Below are 22,768 nucleotides of genomic sequence, written 5' to 3' on the forward strand. Positions count from 1 at the left end.
AAGCCATAATCAAGGAAATACGTGTCGATGAAGAAGATTTTTCTTGATTCTAAATTAATAAGTAGTAAGTATTTATTAGTCTCACTTCCCACCAAGAAATACACATGTTTGTATTAAGTTTTTCTTGATATTGTGACTTTTGCAAAGGTTTGAAATTCATATTGTGTTAAAATGTTGTTGAGTACTTAAGTTTAGTTTTGTGGGTTGCTATTCATATTATTTATTTTCTTCCCTTTTTTCCTTTTATTTTTTTTAGAACAAGCTAAAGTACATGAAAAAAGTAATTAATGTGTTGCAATTGCTCTTATCTACACGATGTTTTAAGTATGACCATGATATTTCTCTTTATAATGTTTTGTTAGACATAGTAAAAGTGTATTTATTGCTCATATTTTCTTTGATTTGTTAAAACTATTATAGCTCTACTGTGTTCGTATATAAGTTTAAGTTGTTTGTTCCCACGAGGTGAATAAAATATAAGCTTAAAACCATTATAACTACTCTCTATTAAAACCATTATGACTTTATTGTGTTATTGCACACCCAAGAAATAATAAATAAAAAGCACCTTATATTAAAATTCTTGAGTAATATTTCCATCATTGAGATACCATATTGATATGCCTTAATTTTGTATTTGGTGTGTGGAGGTTGTGGATTCAATATAAGCTAGTGATGGAATGATGGGTCTATTGTTTATGATTTAGGCTATTCTTCGAGCTACAAAAATATGAACATGGATCCAAAGAGGTAGGTTGCCAAATGACTTTTCACACTGAAAAATCCAAAAGGCTCTGACTCACAAAGACCTCAATGAAAATTTAGTTGGCTCTTTTGTCGTTTCCACAAGGTGTTTCATCTTCTTTCTGTCTCATTACTTCTTTTGACTTATGAGTTTCGTAAGAATTTATTGGTAGCTGTAAATTCTTGTTTTTGTTTTGGTAGTTTTGAATATATGGTAATTATTTTTCTTTTTTTTTAATTGTTTTTGTAGGTGGATGGAATGAGACTTTGCATATAGATGAAGATACCCGAATCAAATGATTCTTAAATTTTGTTTTCATCACTTTAATCTTCAAGTTTTTGTGAATCTTGTATTTTGTTTACTCACTTTGTAGGGATTACTCTATAACTTTCTTTCATTGTATTCCATGCTAATTAAATGTGTTATTTAATGAATTTTAAAATTTTTAATTATGAGATGAGACTTGTTATAATCTAAATGTCATGATAACAATCCATGTTTTGTAGCTATCATTTAGGTTTTATTAAGAGAATTGTATCATTTTACATGATAGTTTGACGAATATTAGTGATATGGTTTATTGCATCTCTATAAATATTACTTAGGCCTCCTCTCAATATATCTTAGGACCCCCACCCCCCCCCCCCCCCCCCCCAAGTACTAGTATATAAGTAGGTGAACACTTAAACTCCCTCTAAATTCGAGACTCCTACTCCAAAGTCGTTTATCTTTCCTTCTTTTTGTGAAGTTCACTTCATTTTACAAACTTAGGCTCCCCCTAAGTTAAAAAATCTCTCTCAACTTATTGTGAACTCAACCAGTATTCTCTAGATGAGAATTGGTGAGATAAGAACGCATAGCCTTCAAAGAAAATGACACACACTTGTGATTTAGCTTCTAACAAGAAAACTGCACCGATAGTAGTCTTTTTAGAATTGAATGTGCGAACCCTAATAGACAACAGGACCATCTTTCAATATGCTCAGCGAAACGAAAAAATCAACAATAATAAAATAGTCAGAGATCAACAGAAAAGGAAACATCTTTTATGAAAGTATTATGTCACAATCTTCCCAATAAGAAAATAAAATGTCTACACAAACTGCATCTTTGACATAAACACCAAACTACCAGAAAACACGCATGTTGAGACATTCTAACAACCACCCATCGCAAGAGAACAACTAACCTTAAATAAGGATTTGCCAATATCATAACTTTAGCCGACATAAATAATAATAAGCTAAAAGTTTGTTTAAATGGCAATAATAGAAATGAAAAGAAACCAATTAAATAAATAAACGTCCTTTATTTGATGTACTAGTTCTTACATAAGATGATAATATTTAAGCAAATACATAAAGTATACCAAAAAGGGGAAAAACAACATTTAAGCAAATAATACAAAGCGCATACAAAGCGCATACAAAGCGCAATAAATGCAATAATAATACTATTGTTTATTATTAGTAGTAGTAATATAATAGCATATAATTATAATGGAAATCACATTAGAGGACCTCCATGACAGCACTTGAAGCTAATACCAGTCTCCATGAAACGAGGGCATTCAGGACAATTCACAATCATAGGAATCCATCCACTGAATCCTGGAAGAATTACTCGATCACATTGGTGATTTTTTGCAGCCAATTCATTAAAGTATTCTCTAAAAGCATCAGGGAAGCCTTTGAGGCGTAAAGCTTGTTTCCATTTAGGGAAATCTTCGAGCAATCTTAGAATCAAGAAGCCACGACCAACAAGAAGAGGAGTAGGACCAACAGTAAGAACAACCCAACCATTTTCATTTTCGTAGGAAATTAACCTTAGAATGTCTTCTGTTGTTTCAGTTGCACTTGAACCTTTGATTTGGCTCTTGATGATGAAATAAGCCCATTGTGTTGTCCAGAAACGAGCCATGAGCATTGGATCTTCTTCTCCTCTCGAGTTCTTTCCTATGTGAACTATCTCAAATGAACGGCCTTCGATGATTAGAGGATCGGATTTTAAGATTTCTGTTCTTTCCTCAAATTGTTGGATCCATTTTGGATCTTTTCCTCCATAGAATAGGATGCTTCTCTCTTGGTTGAACTAATGGAATCATTAGAGAAATTAGTGATATAAACAATTGAAACAAATTAAAAGATAAATGCATACATCCGGGTCGTAGAATTATTTCGTTTTTTAATTTTCTATTGAGAATGCGATCAAAGTTTCACACTTACTAGATATGGGGATGATCGTAGATATATAGGACAACTATTTCAAATAGTATGAGGTGTTTAAGTGAAACGAAAAAAGTTGTGAGGATTTGTACTAAAATGGACAAGATCATACAATTGTGAAGATTTTTGGAGGATCAATTTCTATAACACACTACCTCCTAATTTTGAAGTTATTTTTTAAAAAACAAATACTTAAAAAAGTAAATGTTGAAATTTGGCATGTAAGAGAAAATGTATCAGAGTCATCGCATGCACTAGACTTAGCCATGCCTGAGTACAAATCCTGATTGACGAACAAAGGTTGTAAAATACAGATGACACAATGATAGTGATCTATGGTTAAGCCCTATTAAGCATGTGAAGTATTCTCGAAAGAAGAATCGTTAGGATCTAAATAAAGTCACGTGAACGGATAAAAGAATATTTGAGGGGATGTTATATGCTTCTAGTTCGAAGAAAGGATTTGTAGAAGTACAAATGAAGTCTCACACTAGCTAAGAAAAGGGAAGACTGTCAATATATTAAGTGAGGAATGATATCACTTCATTGGTATGAAGTCTTTTTTGGGATGATTCTAGAAATAAAACCACGAAAGCTTATACCTAATATTGATACATATTATACAAATGTAGATATATGTGGAAGTTTCATTGCCCCAAACAATATGAAAAGCTTAAAAAAAAAAAAAAGACGAAAATCGAAAAATTAAAAGTGAAATGATTATCAAACGAGATGTAAGAATTGTAATAATATACGTACCCAACTCAATAATCTTGGTTGGTGAGTGAAATTGACAAGGGTTGATTCAGGCCAATGTTTTCTCAGAAGAAAGTCAGTTCTATTATGAGTGAAAGGAATTGCTTCAGTTCCCCAAACTCGAATTAAATGAATTGCATTAGTGAATTCCACTTTAGATTGTGAGTTGAGTACCACAATTAATGGGTCCTCTCTAAGTTGCCATTTCTCCTCAATATATCTCATGCCAGCAATTCTTGTAGTGAATTGCATTGAGTACCATTTCATTGTAGACCTCAAATATTCATATCTCCTTCTATCTTCTTCAAGATATTTCTCTGGGATTATTGGAATCCAAACAATCTCATACTTGTTGTCTCTTTTCAATTCATTGTAAACTTGGTGAAGAGCTATGATATCATCATTTGAGATACTCAATTCCGAAATTACTAATACAACATTCTTTCCTGATAAAATTTCTTGAATGCTAACCTGTAACACACGTGATACATGTGAAATTGTATAATTTTATATTAAATTGTTAAAAATATAAGGAGAAAATGAACATCTAAATCAAGTACTTTAAAAAGTATTTTATTATGAGTAAAACAAATCAAACAAATGTTATCTTGACTTTGTTGAAAACAAATATGAAATTAACTTGTTACTCAAAATTGAAATAAGAATCAATAACTCTTTTATATGCTAAATGAAAAAAAAAATTAAAAAAAAAATCATACAACTATAAAGGGTCCCACACGTTGGACGAAAGATGAAGAATACCTCAAAATCTTTATAAAAGATTCACGCGTACTTCTTTCATACTAGAATCTTTATCTAATATGATATCATATTAGATAAGAATGATGAAACTAAAAAGGTAGAAAGTAAATAAACTCTATTGACCATCAAAGTAGTGAGTGATTTGCTCTTTTGATGACTTTTGCTTGCTTTTCAATGGTAGGGCCATCTTGGCTATGAAAAAATGAGTAGGGTTATGGAACTTTTCTTTTTTCCAAAGTTGTTTGAAAATTGAACTTTTCTTTTTTCAAAGATGTTCCGAATTTTAATTATAATATGAATGCATGAAAAGAAAGACGTAATGCACGTATAATTTCATTAATGCTTGAACCAAAAAATCCCACATAAATATGGACAACAAGTTATATAAAAAAAAAACAATTAAGTAGAGACTAAAAAATATATTTGTTGAAAATTATATATATGTTATCATGTTTTATAATTTAACCTAATAGTATTTTAAGACAATGCCTAGAACAAGCAATTAAGTTAGATTATAGAAGAGACCTCTCTTAGAGTAGAGCCGTCAATAAGGGGTTTGGTTTCAATTTTTCCGCTAAGCAGCTTGGAAATTACTAATGTAATGTCAGTATGATAATGCTCAATGTGGTCAACCAGCCACCGATAAAGATCAACCTCCTCTGCATTAAAATATTTACAACAAATTTAATAATGTTAATTTTAGGTCATAGTCATACCAATAGATTTGAAAATTAATGATATCGATAATGAATATATTATATATTGTAAAGTATTTGACCATATTGTTCTCGGATGGCGTCTAGATGCTTTTCTAGCACAGCGAGTACAATGGCCATCTTTTCAGATAGTTCATTTAAGTATTTCTGTGGTTGGTTCCTGAAAAAAGAAAAAAAAAACATATTGAATTAACAAATCTTGCTCGTGACAAAGCCTTAACATTTGACTAGTCACAACGTTTGTATCTACAAAACTCTCGTGGCCTTTCATTTTCTTAATAATGTTGATAATATAGCTCATTTTCTTTTAAAACAATTATAATGTTTTATATGCTAAGCTAAATTACAGTGAGTCCCTAACTTTCTATGGTTGTGTCAAATAGTTCTATGAACTTTACAAAGTTCCTCTCTAGGCTTTTAATTTTGTTAAGTTTTTAAAATTAACAAACTTAGATATGAAATTAAATACTTTGGGGAATATATACAAATTTCAAAGTTGATTTATTAGACACATGTTTTAAAATTCAATGACATATAATATTAATTATAAAATTGAAAATTGAAAACCTATTAAAAAAAAAAAAAAAAAAAAAAAAAAATCTACTCGACACAAATTGAAAAGTTAAGGGGTTGATTTAACTTGGTTTCCGATCAAGGTTTTTTTCTAGTTACGACTCTTACACTATTGTTCTCAATTTCTATACTTTCTTCTTATTGCTATTACTGTATATTTCTCACCTACGTTTCTGATAATAAAGTATCCTAGTTTAATTAAGGATAATTATTTTAAATAGTAAATTATTGAAAATATTTTCAAGTATAGCAAAATGTCACTATTTATCGGTGATAGATAATAATAGACTGCGATAGACGTCTATTATTGAGCGATAGGCTGCGATACACATCTATCGCGATCTACGTGTGATAGATAGTGATATTTTGTTATATTTGTAAATAGTTTACCCAATTTTTTAAATTTGAAAACACTCTTTTAATTAACTGAACTACTATTAATATCCCTGCAAGAAGAAAAGAGGAATTAATGAGAAAAATAGATTAAAAATAAAAATAAATAAAACTTACTCAGTTTCACTTAGGTAGCTGGAGAGCTCAATTCTAGAAGCAACAAGAGTGTGTATAACCCAGTAAGTAATCAAAGGAATCTGACGAAGAGCAGAAGGTAATTCAGGAAGTTCCTTCACATCATATTTTGAGAATTCTCTAAGTTGATTCATATATTTAATTGCTTGTAAGCAGCTATTGATCAAACTGTTGGGGCTGAGAAGCACTTGTCGATATCGAAGTGAATCTAAGTGCTTCTTCAAATTAGCTACTCGCTTGATAATTGCCAAAGATTTAGCCAATGGATCAGTTTGGGAATATTGGTAGAGATGCCATAAATCTCCATAATCAGTTGCAAAGGCTATCAAACTCAGAGCTGCCTTGGCTTCCCACGGATAATTTGTCAATATTTCAAAGATTTTTAGTGTAATCTCGTGTGCTTTTTCTATCCCCGGAGCCTTGCATGATAGCTAAAAAAAACACACATTATATTCAGATTACGTTTTCAAAACAGAAAATTTTTTAAGCACTTAGAACGTCATTTTAAATAGACTATCACCTCACTCGTGATATGATGAAGAGTACAAAGTGGTGGCTCAACTGCAACACTAGATGCTAGAGATTCATCTGAATATACTAAACGTCCATCACTCCCCTGCATTGATAGATATAATAACAATTAGGGTAATTGCAATGGATAGTACTTTTAGGACTAATAATTAAGTGTATAATAACATTTTTAAAGAATTGCAAATATAGCAAAATCTTCAGTGGTAGACTCTCTCTGATAGATTCTTATCTGCTATATTTGCAAATTCTTTTTCATTTGCTATAAATACTAATACTTTGGGTTTTATTGCTATATTTGCAACTACTCCTAATAACTTGCAAATTGAAAATTAAGAGAATAAAGTTGAGTGAAATGTAGTACCCGATGAACAGCATCGGTAATTCGATCAGCAAGGGTGAGAATGCTTTCAATAACTGAGATGTAATGAGGGAGGTCGATCCTGGTCGTGTCGTCATCGCGATGTTTGGCATAGATGTGGCCAGTGACGAGGTCGTCGGAGTAATATTTCATGCTTATCTCCTCCTTGAGGGTGGATGATTGCTTAGCATGAAGCAATGCAGATGCAGCAATAATGGGTGTCTTGAGTGAAGTAGCCATGGTTTGGGTGTAGATAGAAGAGAACAAAAGAAAAATAAATTAGAAGGTAAGCTAATACTTTGGTTGTGTTGTTGATTGGATTTGGTAAGCTCTATTTATGCACATTGAGTTGTTCAAGAAGAGACAAAAAGAAAAAGGAGTCTGTAAGAAAGGAGTCTGTAAGAAATTAACTAATTTTCATTAGTGTGAGAAGAAAGGAATTTGTGCTGCTGGATATGAGCTGTTTTTTTAGTTGAAAATCCTATTTACCAAGTGGATCATACTCTACTTTATTGTCTCTTCCTTTAATTTTTCTGTTTATTTTATATCATTATTTTTTTTCAATTTTAACCCCACAAACACTGAGATGTGGGATTAGAAAAATGTTTTAGCCATCCAGCTTTGATATAATATGATTAAAATTCTTTAGCTATGATATTGTGTTGGATTTTTTTTTTTTCCTTAAAAAAAAAAATGATTTTCTACTCCGAGTTCGTTATGAATATCTATACTTTCAAAATGTTCATTTTTCGGTTATCGTACTTTTAAAAGATGGTGATTTTGATATCTCTTCCTTTTCTTTTTCATTTCATTTTGAAGAGGTCCACAACGATCCTTCTTTAAAAGTTTAGTGACCAAAATAAACTAAAATTAAAAGAAATACGTGTTTCAAATTGACATTTTGGAACACATAGACTATAAAATAAAAATTATTAGAAGAAAGTAGTATTTAAAATTTAGTTTCATTATTTTCTACCGTTAAATACATTTCTAATGTAACTCAGTAAAATAAAATAGAAATTATAAGGCTCTTATTAGTTTATTTTTGTTATTTTGTTATTGTGTTATTTTGTTATTTTGTTATTATTATTATTATTTTTTGTTTAGAGATCTCATATGATATTGTATTTTCTTTTGTTATTTAGAGTTAAAGTTGGTAATTGTTAGCATATAGTTCGTTGTTCATTTATTAAAATCCTTTTGATTTCTTTTTAAATTAAACAAAATTAAAAGACTTTGTTAACATTTATTTTTAAAGTTTAAATATTGTTTGGCTCTAACATTTAAAAATATATAAATGTTTTCAAAAATAGATTACAGAGTTTAAAAAAAACACTCAAAAATTAAAGTTACATAAGACAAATAATTTTGTCAATAATAAAAAAAAAAAAAAATTGTTGATAAACTCTTTTTAAAAGAGTGAAATATTATCAAATGAGCACTTAATTATTTATTAGATAGTGTATATATGCATGCTGATTGATATTGTAAAATCTCGATATAAAATCTGATCAACACAATTCATATATCTATCTCAGTATAGTTGTAGATATGAAAATCATTAAAATTGTACCAAAAGTAATGTGTGTGGGGGCAGAGGACTCATTAACTTTCTATTACTTTTCTAATTCTTTTTTAAGTGGCATGTAATAGAATCCTAAAAAATAATCTCACGTTTATTTGAAAAGAATTAGAGCTTTTTAAAACAATCTCCAAAATAATTTTCTCATAACAAAGCTCCATCGAAATATGTCAGTTGATTATTTAGGTCCCATTTCATAATCATTTTATTTTTTGTTTTTATTTTTTAAAATTAAGTGTATGGACACCATTTTCATCTCTAAATTTCTTCTTTTGTTATCTACTTTTCACCAATAGTTTAAAAAATCAAGCAAAATTCTGAGAACTAAAAAAAGTAGCTTTCAAAATGTTGTTTTTGTTTTTGAAATTTGACTAAGAATTCAACAATTGCACTTCAAAAAGTTGAAAATTATGGTAAGAAATGTAGATGATATAGACTTAATTTTCAAAAACAAAATGATTACCAAAATCGAGCCTTAGTAATTTACAACTATTTTCACTTGATTCCATTTAAAATCATCTCAAAATCACCTAAATGACGTTATTCTTTTTAAAAAATTCTCCTAAGTAGAAAGAAAAAAACATCATATATGTCTTCCTAAATAAGTAAAAGAAAAATAGAGGTGGAATAAAAAGATGAAAAGTCACTCATGTACTAATGAAAGTCTTTACTGTCCTTTCTAAATTTTCATTAATTGTTGCAATCAAAGAAGTCCCATACATTCACATGAGTAATAATCATGTCTTTAACGCTTTTAAAATAGAATTCTAACCGGAGTATTTAAAGAATCTTCCATAAAAGTTTGAGTTTTAGACTTAATTTAGAATCAATAATAGTTAGCAATTATGTTTTTAGGAAAATGAGTTATAATATGAGACAAATTATTGTTTGGAAAATTTCAACCCTAAACCTCAACAAATTTGTTATATTGTTTAGTAAATAAATACTAAATTATTTTGTTTTATAAATATCTAGTTCAAATGTTCTAGTGTGCATCTTGATCTTGTTTTCCCAATAGTCTTTTAAAAATATATATATATAATAACTAAAATAAACCTAGTATTAACCTTCGTAATTTTTTATAATTTATAATTTTTAAATAGTTGTTAAAATATTATATTTGGTTGCTTTAGATTAAAGAAAGTATTAAGGAAAATAACTTTAATTTTTTTTAAATCCCGTGTTTAATCCAATATGGTATCAAAATTCATAAAATCCACACAAATATTTTATCAAAAAAAGAAATAAGATCCCAATGAAATGATATGAGCCAAAGAAACACCATCTTGAAGGACATATTAAAGATCTCACGTTAGAAAACAAAGAGACCTCACAATGGTTAAAAAAGATATATACATAAACTATTCATTTTCATTACCAATTGAATTTGAGATAGAGTAAAATTTTTATTATAGATTTGTCAATATATAGTTATTTGAAGATGATAATAACTTTAACTTGTGTGAGTAGTAGGTGGAAAAATGGATAAGTTAAGAAAAAATTGTTTGTACAAAAGCTGACAGGGAACAGAGAGAATGAAGACTGAGTTGGAACACCCCCAATTGTTCCTTTTCCATGTCGTGGGAGAAAGTGAGTCTTCAAAATTACAACGCCGAAGATTTTGAATACTTTCTATAAAGAAGAACCAACAAAATCTTGGGGATAATTGATTAAAGTATTACATTAATAATACCCCAACCGTCGTCACAAGGAAAAGAATATATGCTTCTATTTCTAATCATATAATAGTATATGCACTATTAATCAATTCACAAATCACATCCAAATGTGATCCAAAATTGTCGCTTTTTAGTTTATTGGGTTAAATTCCAAATTCAGTTAAATAGGCCTCTTCTTGAAATTTTAATAAATTTATTAGGTTAAGTTTGATAACTAATTTTATTTATTATTTATTCTTTTTAATTATATTTTTTTCTCATTTTTTATAGGATAATGGTAATGAATAACACTTTTTGAACTAATAATTAACTGTATAGAAATTTTTAAACAATTGCAAATATAGCAATTTTCTCAAATCTCCATACATCATTTTATTTTTATTCCTATTATACATTTTCTTAATTCAGTAATATGTGTTGTTCAGAGATTCTATCTTCTGACCTTTTGATTTTTTTTTTTTCAAATGTTCTCTATATTTGTTCATCTTGTTTCTCCTTCTTGATTAACATTGGAATTTTTTTCTTAATTTTGTAGAAACTACCTTTTTTAGTTTAAAAAAATGGCTTGGTTTGATAACTGAAAACTTTTTTCAAACGTAGATAATAAAACAAGAAAACTGTTGGAATTTATGACCTAAATTTTGTAGTTTGTAATGTATAAACAATATTCATTTATTCAATAAAATAAGGAGTTATTTTCAACTGAGTATTGTGTAACTCAATCCAATAACTTAAACAATATGTAATAGACATACAAGTGTTTCGTGTTCAAGTAATAACCTAAAAGGTCTGCAGTATATAGATAAGGTTAGATGTCTTATCTTGGTGACACTGCAGATACAATCCACTTTGTAAATATTACAAGAGTTGTAAGTTACAAACGATTTGATCCAAATAGTTTATATGGAGACATGCAAGTGGAGGTATCCTATACAAAGAGTTGTGTAAGACCATACCGCGAAATGATTAATCTCTTATTATAACACGGTTGACTGAAGATATTAACATTTCACAGGATAACCATGTAACTCAATCTCATTCTTGAGTGAGTTATGGACTCTTGTCTATAAGAACAATCTTTTGATTCGTATGAGTGAGAGTGACCCACGTTGTCGACTCAATGAGCCTACCATCTTTGACTTGTTCAAGTAGGGAGTTGGGAACATAGCTGCACAAGATGGAATTCGCTCATTCTTATCTTTATGGTAAGTAGAGGAATTGTTCCCTTAAGGGCTAATTTTGAGTCTTGAACAATGAGGCATCACCCTCTCACTGGCTCGAGAGGGATTTAGTTTATAGTTGCACTAAAACTGATTGTTCATTAGAGGGATCGATGATACTTAAGGAGTAAGAGGTAATTAGTAAAACAATAATTTTGACTTAACTGTAATTACGAGCAATTCGTGAAGGGTCGACTTACTAATAACGGTTATATCTATGGACACATAAATATATCTACAATGCGAATAGTGCAGCTTTGGATTTTTAGTGAAGTGACCCACACTTAATGAATGGCTAATTTAATTAAATAGTTTAATTAATTAATCTTGTATCATTGGAACTTTTAATCTGTAGGTTCATTGGGTCCTCTACTAGCTCATTAAGGATAAAACAACGATTCATTAGTTTTGAAAATTTTAAATTGTTCAAATTAAAGAATTGGACTACATTAATTGTATTAGATACAATATTAATATAATGCATGGAGATACAGTATAATATAAAGTTGATTATGAATTAGATTAAAAAAATAAACTTCACAACATAAGAGTATTATATTTGAATAAGATTCAAATATTAAATTAATATGAATAAAATTCATATTATAAGGGAATTAATATAATGTATATAGATACATTATATTATAAAGTTATTGAATAAGATTCAAAATTAAACTATATAAGAAGAGAATAATATATTTGAATAAGATTCAAATATTAAATAATATGAATGAGATTCATATCAAAACTATAGATTCAAATTTAATAGGAATGAGATTCATATTTAAACTATATATATTAAGAGAGGGAAATGCATTTGGATAGGATTTAAATGTAATGTTAATTAAACCTATGTTATTTAATTAATTTATATTAATTAATATTTACTTATTTAATTAAGTTAAATTAAGTTAAATTAAATTTAACTTTGTTAGATTTTAACGTCTCATGGTTAAGGGGAGTTAAAAGTTGGTTAACGGAAGTTATTTTATAAATATAGCTTCCCCTCTAATTGAGAAAAAGAATAACGTGTTCTATATGTGGTGTGGATGGGTATTCTCTCTCAATTCTCAATACTTACAGAAGAGAAAAGTGTTCTTTGTTTTTGCTCTTCCCTTAATTATTCCAAAAAAAAAAAGATCCCATATAATCCAATCCTTGTCGGAGAATAGTGAGAAAGTCTGTATATTCTTGTTTTCTATGTAAAATGTATGTCGTAAATTGTTGTTTATTCTTATTTTCTCTATTTTTCCTGAATCTTTCAAACCAAATTACAAATGGCATCGTCATTAACATGTTTCTACATTGGGATTTAGTCCCTTCAATTGGTATCCGAGTCATATCGTATCTTTGTTTTTGGATTTAGAATAAAAAATAGTAGGAAAAGTGAGTTGTTTTCTGCATTTTGAGTGTGGGTTTTACAAAATCGACGTTTTGAAATTGTGGCATTTGATAGATAAAACTAACATGCAGCGGAAAAAAACAGAATCGATAAGCACTCAAATTATATTTAATTTGAGTTTTAAAAGCATGCAAAATAGATTTTCTGCTAAAGTAGGTTTTAAGAATATAATTACCTTTGATGCTTGCTTCTCTCCATGAATTTGAACTCCAAAACTTCAGTGGACCTCTACAAAGAACTTCTCTACTATCCTCTAACTTGGATTTGAGAAGTGGAACTCATAATTGGAGCTAAATATGTGAAGGGTTGGAGAGGGTTTGAGAGATAGAGAGAGGGTTTTAGATTTTCCAATAGCATAAAAAAAAAAATCAAAGCTGAGATTCAGTTTATTTATCAACTCTATTCATGTTAGGTGTTAATTGACACTTCAATTAACACTAAGCAAGTCGAAAATGTGGCTAATCTGGGTGAATGCACTCTAAATGAAGAAAAAACATGGAATTCTTTTTTTTTTTTTTTCAATTTTCAATTTTATAATTTCCATTTTTTTTCAAATCTGAATCTGAAATTTAATAAATGATATAATGTTTTATTTATTTAAATAATTAATTTAATTAATTAAATAAATAATAATTTAATATCAAATATTAAATTAATCAACCATCTAATTAAACATGAATCTTATTCATGTAATTTTAATATTTAAATCAACATTTAAATGTTTTAAACTCTCCAATTTTATTCAGTTTTCACAAAATTAAATGTATTAATTGTATCAAATACAACTAATTAAAACCCTAATTGAATTTGAACACTTTAAATTCAAAACCCTAATTTTGAATTTAAATATTTCAATTCCACTCAATTCACTAATCCAAAATATAATTTTACGAGTTAGTAAAGGGACCTTATGGACATACAGATCACGAGCTCCAACGATTTGAGATTAATTGGGTAAACTCTTTTAGACCAAATTAATCAATATTTGTTAACTACCAAGATACACCACTATAATTCGATAGTTGCACTCTCCTCATTGTAAATATATTTATGTCTATTTTAACCATAATCAGCATGTCGATCCTTCACAGGTCGTTCGTATTTACAACTAGGTCAAAATTATTGTTTTACCCTGTAAGTATATCTTGCTCCTTAAGCTCTCACTAATCTTCCATTGAACAATTTTGTTTATAGTCCAACTTATAAACCATGTCCCTCTCAATCATGAGAGAGTAGGACCCCATTATTCAAGACTAGTAATCAGTGCTTAAGAATAACCTATCTGCTAATCCCTAAGTTTGGTAGGAGTGAATTCCATCTTGCAGAACTATGTCCCCAGCTATCTATCCAGTCTTCTTCCAAAATGGGAGGTTTATTGAGCAGTATCAATAGACTACTTTCACATCAAAGGACAACCCTGAATAGGTAAGAGTTCATAGTTAACTCAGGATTAAGATGGAGTTACTTAGGTCATTGAATTTGAAATAATCAGTTTTAACAGTAAACGATAAAAGTGACCATTTTGAGGTCCGGTTTTTATGCTAATTCATTGCATAAGATGTCCCCACTCACATGTCTTCACATTAATTATTTTGGGATTACATCATTTGTATCTTTAGACAAAAATAGGCTGCATCCAATAGTGTCATGAGAATGTGATTATCTCATCCATATATATTTTGTTATGTCGCCACATAAAATTAGTATTCATAATATAGTCATGGATTTCTTTATTGGATTTTTGTAATATAATGCAATAATAATAATAATTTATTAAAAAAATATTCAATAATATTTTTGTTGATAAATAGAATATGTTAACAATATTTATGAACTGGGAGTTTAGGACATTTACAATTGAATTAGATTACTATTTTTACTTGATATGATCATATAAAGGTCGTGTCAATCGAAGGCAAGTGTTACTGACTGAAATCGGAGAAAAATGGAGAAAAACGGTGAAAATCAGTTAAGAAAACTCGTTTCTGTGCCAGAGCACCGAGCTAAGCGACGCGGTGCTACAGAATAAAAGTACATAGTGCTGCAATGCTGATCAAAGGCGGTGCACACCCCGATATTCAGACGTGGGCCTAGAATTCTGCCAAATGTGGGTTCAAGTTTTGGTGGTGTCGATTGTTTTATTCAACCATTTCCTTATTTTTTTTGTTTTGTTAATTAAATTAATGTAATTAGATTATTTTAATTTAGTTAATTATTTTAGGATGTCAAAATTTGGTCTACTTTTTTTTGTTAGTTTAAATTTTACATATGATGTGATTAAATTATATTTTTAATATATGTTGCATAATGTATTTATATAGTTTAAAAGTCCATCTTAGGATGAACATGTTTCATTCATTATATTTAATATAAGTATTATATTATATGGTTACATGATTAATTAAGTATACTCAATTAAGCATACTCATGTATCATACTAGAATATAATTGTTATATTATATAATAACATATTGATGATTTTCATTAGTTATAATATAAGTATTATATATATTTTTTTTTATGAAAATGGATGCATTAAACCTTACATTATTTTAGTTAATATAAGAGTTATATTTATAATGACATTAGAATGTATGATCATAGATTTTAATATTTCATTAAAATATAAGTGTTATATGTTTAATGAATTAAAAATTAAAATCTATATAATAAAGAATTACATACTGACAAAGTTTTAATTGAATTTTAAATGGTTTAAGATTTGGTAACTAAAACTTTATGTTGTTTTTCTAATATGATTAGAATTTCATAATCTTTTATTTTTCTTTTAATACGATTAAATTTAGAAAATAAAATATCAATTTATAAAATATTGACTATAAGGGACCTTTGTCTAAGAAAAGTTCTGTCAAGGATTGGGGTGTTTGAATTGATGGAAATGAAATACCCCTACTTAGGAACCGACTTGGAATGTGAATTAGTCAAAATTTAATAAGCATGAAATTATGTAGTTACTTTATTAAAGTGTTTGATAAACTACACCATATTGTTAAACTATCTAATATAAGTGTAATATTGGGCAAATTAACAATCATTTAGATTAAAAAAAAAAAAAAAGTTGAATTTACCTAAGTAAAAACTCTTGTTTTTAAAATACTTAGTGGAAGAAAAAAGATATATATGATATTGTAGGGATAAAACCCCTAACGCAGCGGCAGAAGAACCAAGACCCAACTCGAAATTAATCTAGATTCCAAAATACCAGTACACTGGTAAAACATACATGTTAAAGCATAGATAAAAAAAAAAAAAAAAAAAAAAAAAAAAAAAAAACTCAACCTATTGTAGAAACTAGGTTAAGCATGCTTTACATTTGGGAATTTAAGTTTAAGAGAGTAAAAAAAAACACTTACTTTCTTTGATGGCTCAGATGAAAAAGCCAATTTCTTCCTAAGATGTAATTCAAGAACATCTTCACTTGGGAACCTCCATATTTTATGAGAAATTGGGGTTAATGGTTTGTGGGAACTAATCTCAAAAAAGAGAAAAAAAAAATTGCTAGAATACTCATTTTCTTGAGAAAATTTTAGAGAGAGATTTTCTTCTTTTACTAATCACTCCTCTGTAAAACCCTCTTCTTCCCTCTCTAGATCTATTTAGACGAGATCTTAAATGTGGGTTGTGATTCACGTTCTTTTGACTTGGGAGTTATTATTATTTGATTTAAGAATTAAGTTAAATAAAATAATAATTAATTTAATTAATTAATTAATTGATTAATTAATAATTAATTAAATCTAATTTAATTAATAAATTCATTTAAATTATATTTAAATGAATATATCTCACATAATCTATATAATAAATTCAGTTGATTTAATTAAATCAAATCAAATCAAAATAAATAATTAATTAATTATCAAATTAAATATCAAATATTCAATTTAGCCTACATTTGAATCATATTTAGTTATATTTCTCTCATAACCTATAGTTTTAATGTGCATATGATACACATTAATATTAACCTCTAGTTTTAATATGAATCCAATTCATATTAAATTAATATTTGAACTCATTCAAATATTTAATTCTTTTATAAATTAGTTTTGAATCATATCCAAAATTAAATTTATATTATAAAGTTTAATTATAATATAAGCCTTATATTACAATGTGTCATTATACATTATACTATTTCCCTAAGTGAATTTGAACATCAAATTTTATTCAAGACATAATTACCTCAATACCTTTACGAGCTAAGAAGGGGATCTAATGGACATACAGATCAGAAGCTCCAATGATATGAGATTAATTGTCTAAACTCATTAAACACATTAATCAATATTCGTTAACTGCACTCTTCTCACTGTAGATATATTTCTGTGTCCACGGATATTGACCAATAATAGAAAATTAGTCCCTCACAAGTGTTCGTAACATCAAAAGGGTTAAAATTATGATTTTACCCCTGGATTCCTTCTTTATCGTTAAGTACTAGTACTCCTCTAATAAACAATCTTTTATGGTCCAACCTTTAAACAGAAACCCTCTCGGGTCAGTCAGAGGGTAGGCCCTTTTGTTCAAGTCCCGAAGATACAACTTAAGGGAATACTCATCTACTTACCCTATAGTCGGGAAGGAGTGAAATTCATCTTGTATTATTATGTTTCCAACTCCCTGTTCAATCTTGTCCCTAAAATGGTAGGCATATTGAGTTAGCAAACTGGCCACTCTCAACCATACAAATCAAAGGACAATCCCTCGTGAACTGGAGTTCATAATACACTCAGGATTAAGTCTAAGTTGCTTAGGACATCCTATTGAAATAGAAACCAAACTAGTCAATGAAGTTACATATAGTGATTACTATTTCGCGGTCCGGTCTTATGCACACTCATTGCATAGGATACTCCCACTTGTATATCACCTACATGTACACATTGGATCATTACTTTGTATCAAATACAAAGTTGGTCGTATCCATAGTGTTACCAGGATAAGGTACTCATCTTTATCCCTATACTATAGACCCTTTAAATTGTATCTTAAACATTAATCCTCGTATTTCTCCACATATAGTTTAAGACTCATAAGATAGCCTAGGATCTTAGTTTATTCTATTTAAGGTTATTAAGACAAAACGAATACAATACAGTCAATAACATAAATTGAAATAACACCGATAACTCTTTATTAATGATAGTAAATTTATTTAAATTTTTTATCTTCGAGTTTTAGGGTATACAACCTAATAGATATATCTATTTTTCCTACGTTCCCAAGTAATTCACAATGTGAGATTCATGTTTGGGATCAAGGTGTCCGTAGAAATGTCCCCCTATGGATGATGTTTTCATGGGCCAATATCAGAATGAATTAGAGAAAATATTTATAGTAAGTGGGAGAGAGATATGTGTCCACACATTCCATGGTCTCCATCATTAGTTAACATCGTGAGATTCATGCTTGGCCTCGTGACGCCCATAGGAGCGTCCCCCTATGGAAGGTATTTGCATGGGTCAATATCAGGATTGACTCTTGAAAAAGATAGGAATATAATTTTTGTTTTCAATATTGTCCTAAGGCAAACTTTTTGGGGCAAAATTATGAATTCCAAACTGATGGGTTACACTTACAAGAATTCATTAAGATGGTAAATGATATTCTCACCAAAATAATTGTGACTGAGTATTATAGAAATAAGAGTTACTCTAGTGTAATATTTGGTTGAGAACATCTCAATTCAGTAAAGGAGTAATTGACTGCCCTATGGTGGTTGTTATTCTAAATCAGTGAGGTATCATTGCAATTTTAAAATGAAAACGGGGTTCATTATTAATTTTCTAAATTTTGATTAGATTTGTCTTTTAAGAGCTATACAAGGTTTCTAATATAAATGATTTTGTTTGATTTAAGCAAAAAAAAAAAAATGTCAAATTCATTAATTTCCTTTTTTTCTGTTAGTAGTTTAATGGTAGATAATTATACAACTTGGAAAGAGAACATTAATTCAATCTTAGTGGTTAATAATATAAAGTTCATCTTATCCGAGGAATGTCCTCAGACCCCTGGTCCTATTGTCATACAAAATATTCGTGAGGCTTATGACAAGTGGAGGGAGGCTAATGAGATAACTTGAACCTATATCTTGGCAAGCATATTTGATGTCTTGGCCAAGAAGCTTGAAGTCATGCAGACTGCTCGTGTGATGATGAAGTCTCTGAATAAAATGTTTGTTCAACCTATGAACGAACATATTCACAATTCAAGAATTGAAGAGAGAACATCTGTTTGAGAACATGTTCTTAATATGATGGTCCACCCCAATTTTGCTCAAATGAATAAAGTCATCATAAATGAGATCCTAACTGAAAATAACGAGTCCAAAATGAATAAATCTGATTTATTTGTTTTAGGAACATGTTCAGTTGAGAATGATGACCCTGCCTGGATACTTGATTCTGGTGCCACTGACCATGTTTGTTCTTCATTTCAGGAATTTGATTCTTGGAAGTAGTTGGAGGAAGGAGAAATGGCCATGAAAGTTGGGACAAGGAAAATTGTATCAGCTGCTGCTATTGGAAGTGTAAAGTTATTCTTCAGCAAAAACAATAATTTTTTATTAGATAACATTTATTTGGTTCCTAAGATTAAGTGAAATCTTATATTAGTTTCTTGCTTAGTTGAACAGTTTTTCAGTATTTCATTTCTTATTGTTACAAAATCGACAATTAAAGAATACAAAAGAAAGTAAAAGGAATAGAAAAGATCGACACATAAATTTACATGGTTCACTAACAATATGTTAGCTACATCCACGGGGTAGAGGGAGAACATTTTATTAGAGAGAATGTTACAAAAAAAAATACTAAATTTGTCAAATAATGTCTATAGAGTTAGAGAGTTTATATAGTGCACTTTTCTAAAACCTAAATGGAGAAGGAAAATAATTAAATAATTAAATATATCAAATACAAATTCTAATTAGATTTAGGATTCAAGGCATTCCAATAAATCTCTACCTTGACTTGAAATCTCCTAAACCAATTCTGATTAGGATTCAAGGCATTTCAACAAATCTCCACCTTGACTTGAAATCTCATAAACCAATTCTGATTAGAGTTCAAGGCATTTCAACAAATCTCCACCTTGACTTGAATTCTTTCGTAGATAGCAGATGTATCAGATGCAACATAAAACACATTGCCAGACGTACTCAAACTTTTTCCTTATACATCAAAGTGTCCCATAAGGAACCACAAATACTTTAAAACATTCAGCACCAAACAATGAAGTACCTGATACAAACTTCTCCCTCAAACTCAAAGTGGTAGAATGACGAACAACTTGAGTTTGCAAAAAAAAAAAAAAAAAAAAAAATCCTAATCAAAACAACAGATCTGGATTGAAAACAGAAAACTCACAAATGTACCAAATGCAACATAAATATATTGTCAAACGTATTTAGACTTCTCCCTTAAACTCAATGTGGTAGAATGACGAACAGCTTGAGTTTGTGAAGAAAAAAATTCCGATCAAATTAGTAGATCTGGACTGGAAACAAAAAACTCACAGATGTACAAAATGCAACATAAATATATTACCAAACGTACTTGATATGAAATGTTTATGCGCAAGTGAACGTGGCCAAGTTATAATATATTAAAATGGCTTAAGAGGCCAAGAATCGTCCTCTAGGATCAAACAACCAGTAGTTACTTATATATTAAGAACTGTATTGATTTTAGCTAGGAGATTGGAAAGTCGAATTAAGTGATGTTTTGATTTAGTTGCGATAAAACAAGACAAACATATGTAAATTCAAAATTAAAAAGTGTTCTAGGGTGTTGGTTTTCATTACATATATCATTGAACAATACTTAGGTCAATCATGAAATTAAGCAATACCGTTTATTAAGTCTAGAAACTAAATTTTGAATTATTGTCTTTCGAAAACAATTCTTTCTCATGTAATTCTAAATGATAACTATCAACATGATATCAAATTAAAACCCATGGAATTGAACATTGTCATCATCAACTTTTACTACTCTCCTAACTATGCACATGAATAGACTTATAGTAATTTAATGTTCCAAGTTCGGTTAAACATGCAATCTACTGAATTGAACATTCAGTGTAGCATTTATTGATGGCCAATTATTATTAATCAAAAACAGTAACATTAAAAGATAAAGAGTCATGCAATTCCATAAAATTCCTAGTATTAATGAAAATCCATATGTAAATCCAAAAACACCCTAAAACAAGGAGTCTAACCATTCATCGTTGTTAAGAACATATTAATTGACAACATTCAAATAGAGAAAAACAAAGAATTAGAGGAAACCCCATCCAAAATGCTCCTCCTTTGGTGGAAATCGCCACTCTTCTCTCTGTTAGCATGTTGAGAAATTGAACGGTCTCCACAATCGGTCTTCACTCTCTACTCTTGAACAAGAACTCTATCTTTTTTGTCTCAAAATTAGATTTGAATGTCTTACAATTAGGTCAGAATCATTCACTCAATGTTTAGAGTCATTGAATTAATTAGAGGGTTAGAAATTTGGAACAAAATCCTTGCCAAAATTATTAAAATTTTCAAATAAGAAAAGCCAACGTCACAACGCTTCGACAAAGTGTTGCAATGATGCATCCTCAAATGCAGCTACTGCCTTCTTTCGCTAATCACCGTTGTGGCATTGCAATGCTACGACTAGTGTTGTTTGTGAAGGAACTCTTATCAAAGAGAACCTATGAGTGGAAGCAAGATTGTTCCAAATTCATTGTGACAGAATTACAAGCATTCACAAACATACAAACAAGTTATGCATTTCACAACAAATTACGGCATGCTTTAATAAATTAAATACAAAAGGAGCGAGATAGTTACCTTTGAAGAACTCTTCTTCTATTTTTCTTTCACTCTCGTGAAGAACTGGGACCAGTAACCTCTCGCTATCGCTGCAATCGTCTACTCAAATCTCTCGCTGTCGCTTAGCACACGAACAAGCAGCCTCTCGGACAACACAACTCAGTGACCTTGGTATTCTTGAAGTGAGAATCTAGGAGGTGTGGGCTCTGTTGGATTTGGTAGAGGGAAGGAGGAAACAAAGATCGCACTCAACGATCAAGCAAGTGGGAGAGTATAGAGTCTATCGTATAGACTTTGTGCTTGATTGTTTAGTAAAGGTACACGATAGTTTAGGAAATCAGGTGTGATCGTTTACACGATTGTTTAGTGAGGCTCGCTTAGGTGCACGATCACTTAGTAAAAGGCTACACGACTATTTAGACAAATTCACGTGCACACGATCATTTAGACAAACACTTTGAACTATTGTGTAATCTATCGTGAGCTAAACAATAGGCAGTGTACTCAAAAGATGTGATGCTTCGATTCTTTTCCAAAATGAAAAAAAATTCATTTTATCCTTTCAGTTATGAAAACTGAATACAACCTCCCACTTTCACGCACAGTTAAGGAGAAACCACCAATAGTTATCTCATAATTGTTTTAATTATAAATGAATATAATAACTAACTTATCATATTATATTTATAACCTATAGTTTTAATCTCACATCATATGCAACATTTAAACCATAGTTCTTTTCTTTTTTACTTGATATAAATCACATTTACATCAAATTCCTACAATTAATATATCTCATACATCATGTCAACTATATCATATATAATTAAACTAGTTTAATCATATCAT

At 29.5% G+C, this 22,768-nt stretch overlaps 1 protein-coding gene across 1 annotated transcript; it reads right to left on the minus strand.

Moving 5' to 3' along the window:
* Nucleotides 1–2,034: 2,034 nt before the first annotated feature.
* LOC120092873 (protein SIEVE ELEMENT OCCLUSION B-like) lies at nt 2,035–7,507 on the minus strand. The gene is made up of 7 exons (XM_039051116.2): nt 7,198–7,507; nt 6,826–6,921; nt 6,288–6,736; nt 5,267–5,364; nt 5,014–5,147; nt 3,730–4,197; nt 2,035–2,836 (listed from the first exon to the last, which is right to left on the minus strand). Exons 1-7 carry the CDS (start codon nt 7,432–7,434, stop codon nt 2,252–2,254), a joined length of 2,067 nt encoding a protein of 688 aa, XP_038907044.1. The 5' UTR covers nt 7,435–7,507; the 3' UTR covers nt 2,035–2,251.
* Between the last annotated feature and the right edge of the window lie 15,261 nt (nt 7,508–22,768).

This window comes from Benincasa hispida, chromosome 12 (assembly GCF_027475165.1).
Source record: "Benincasa hispida cultivar pf3 chromosome 12, pf3_genome.v1.1, whole genome shotgun sequence".
Classification (NCBI taxonomy): domain Eukaryota; kingdom Viridiplantae; phylum Streptophyta; class Magnoliopsida; order Cucurbitales; family Cucurbitaceae; genus Benincasa; species Benincasa hispida.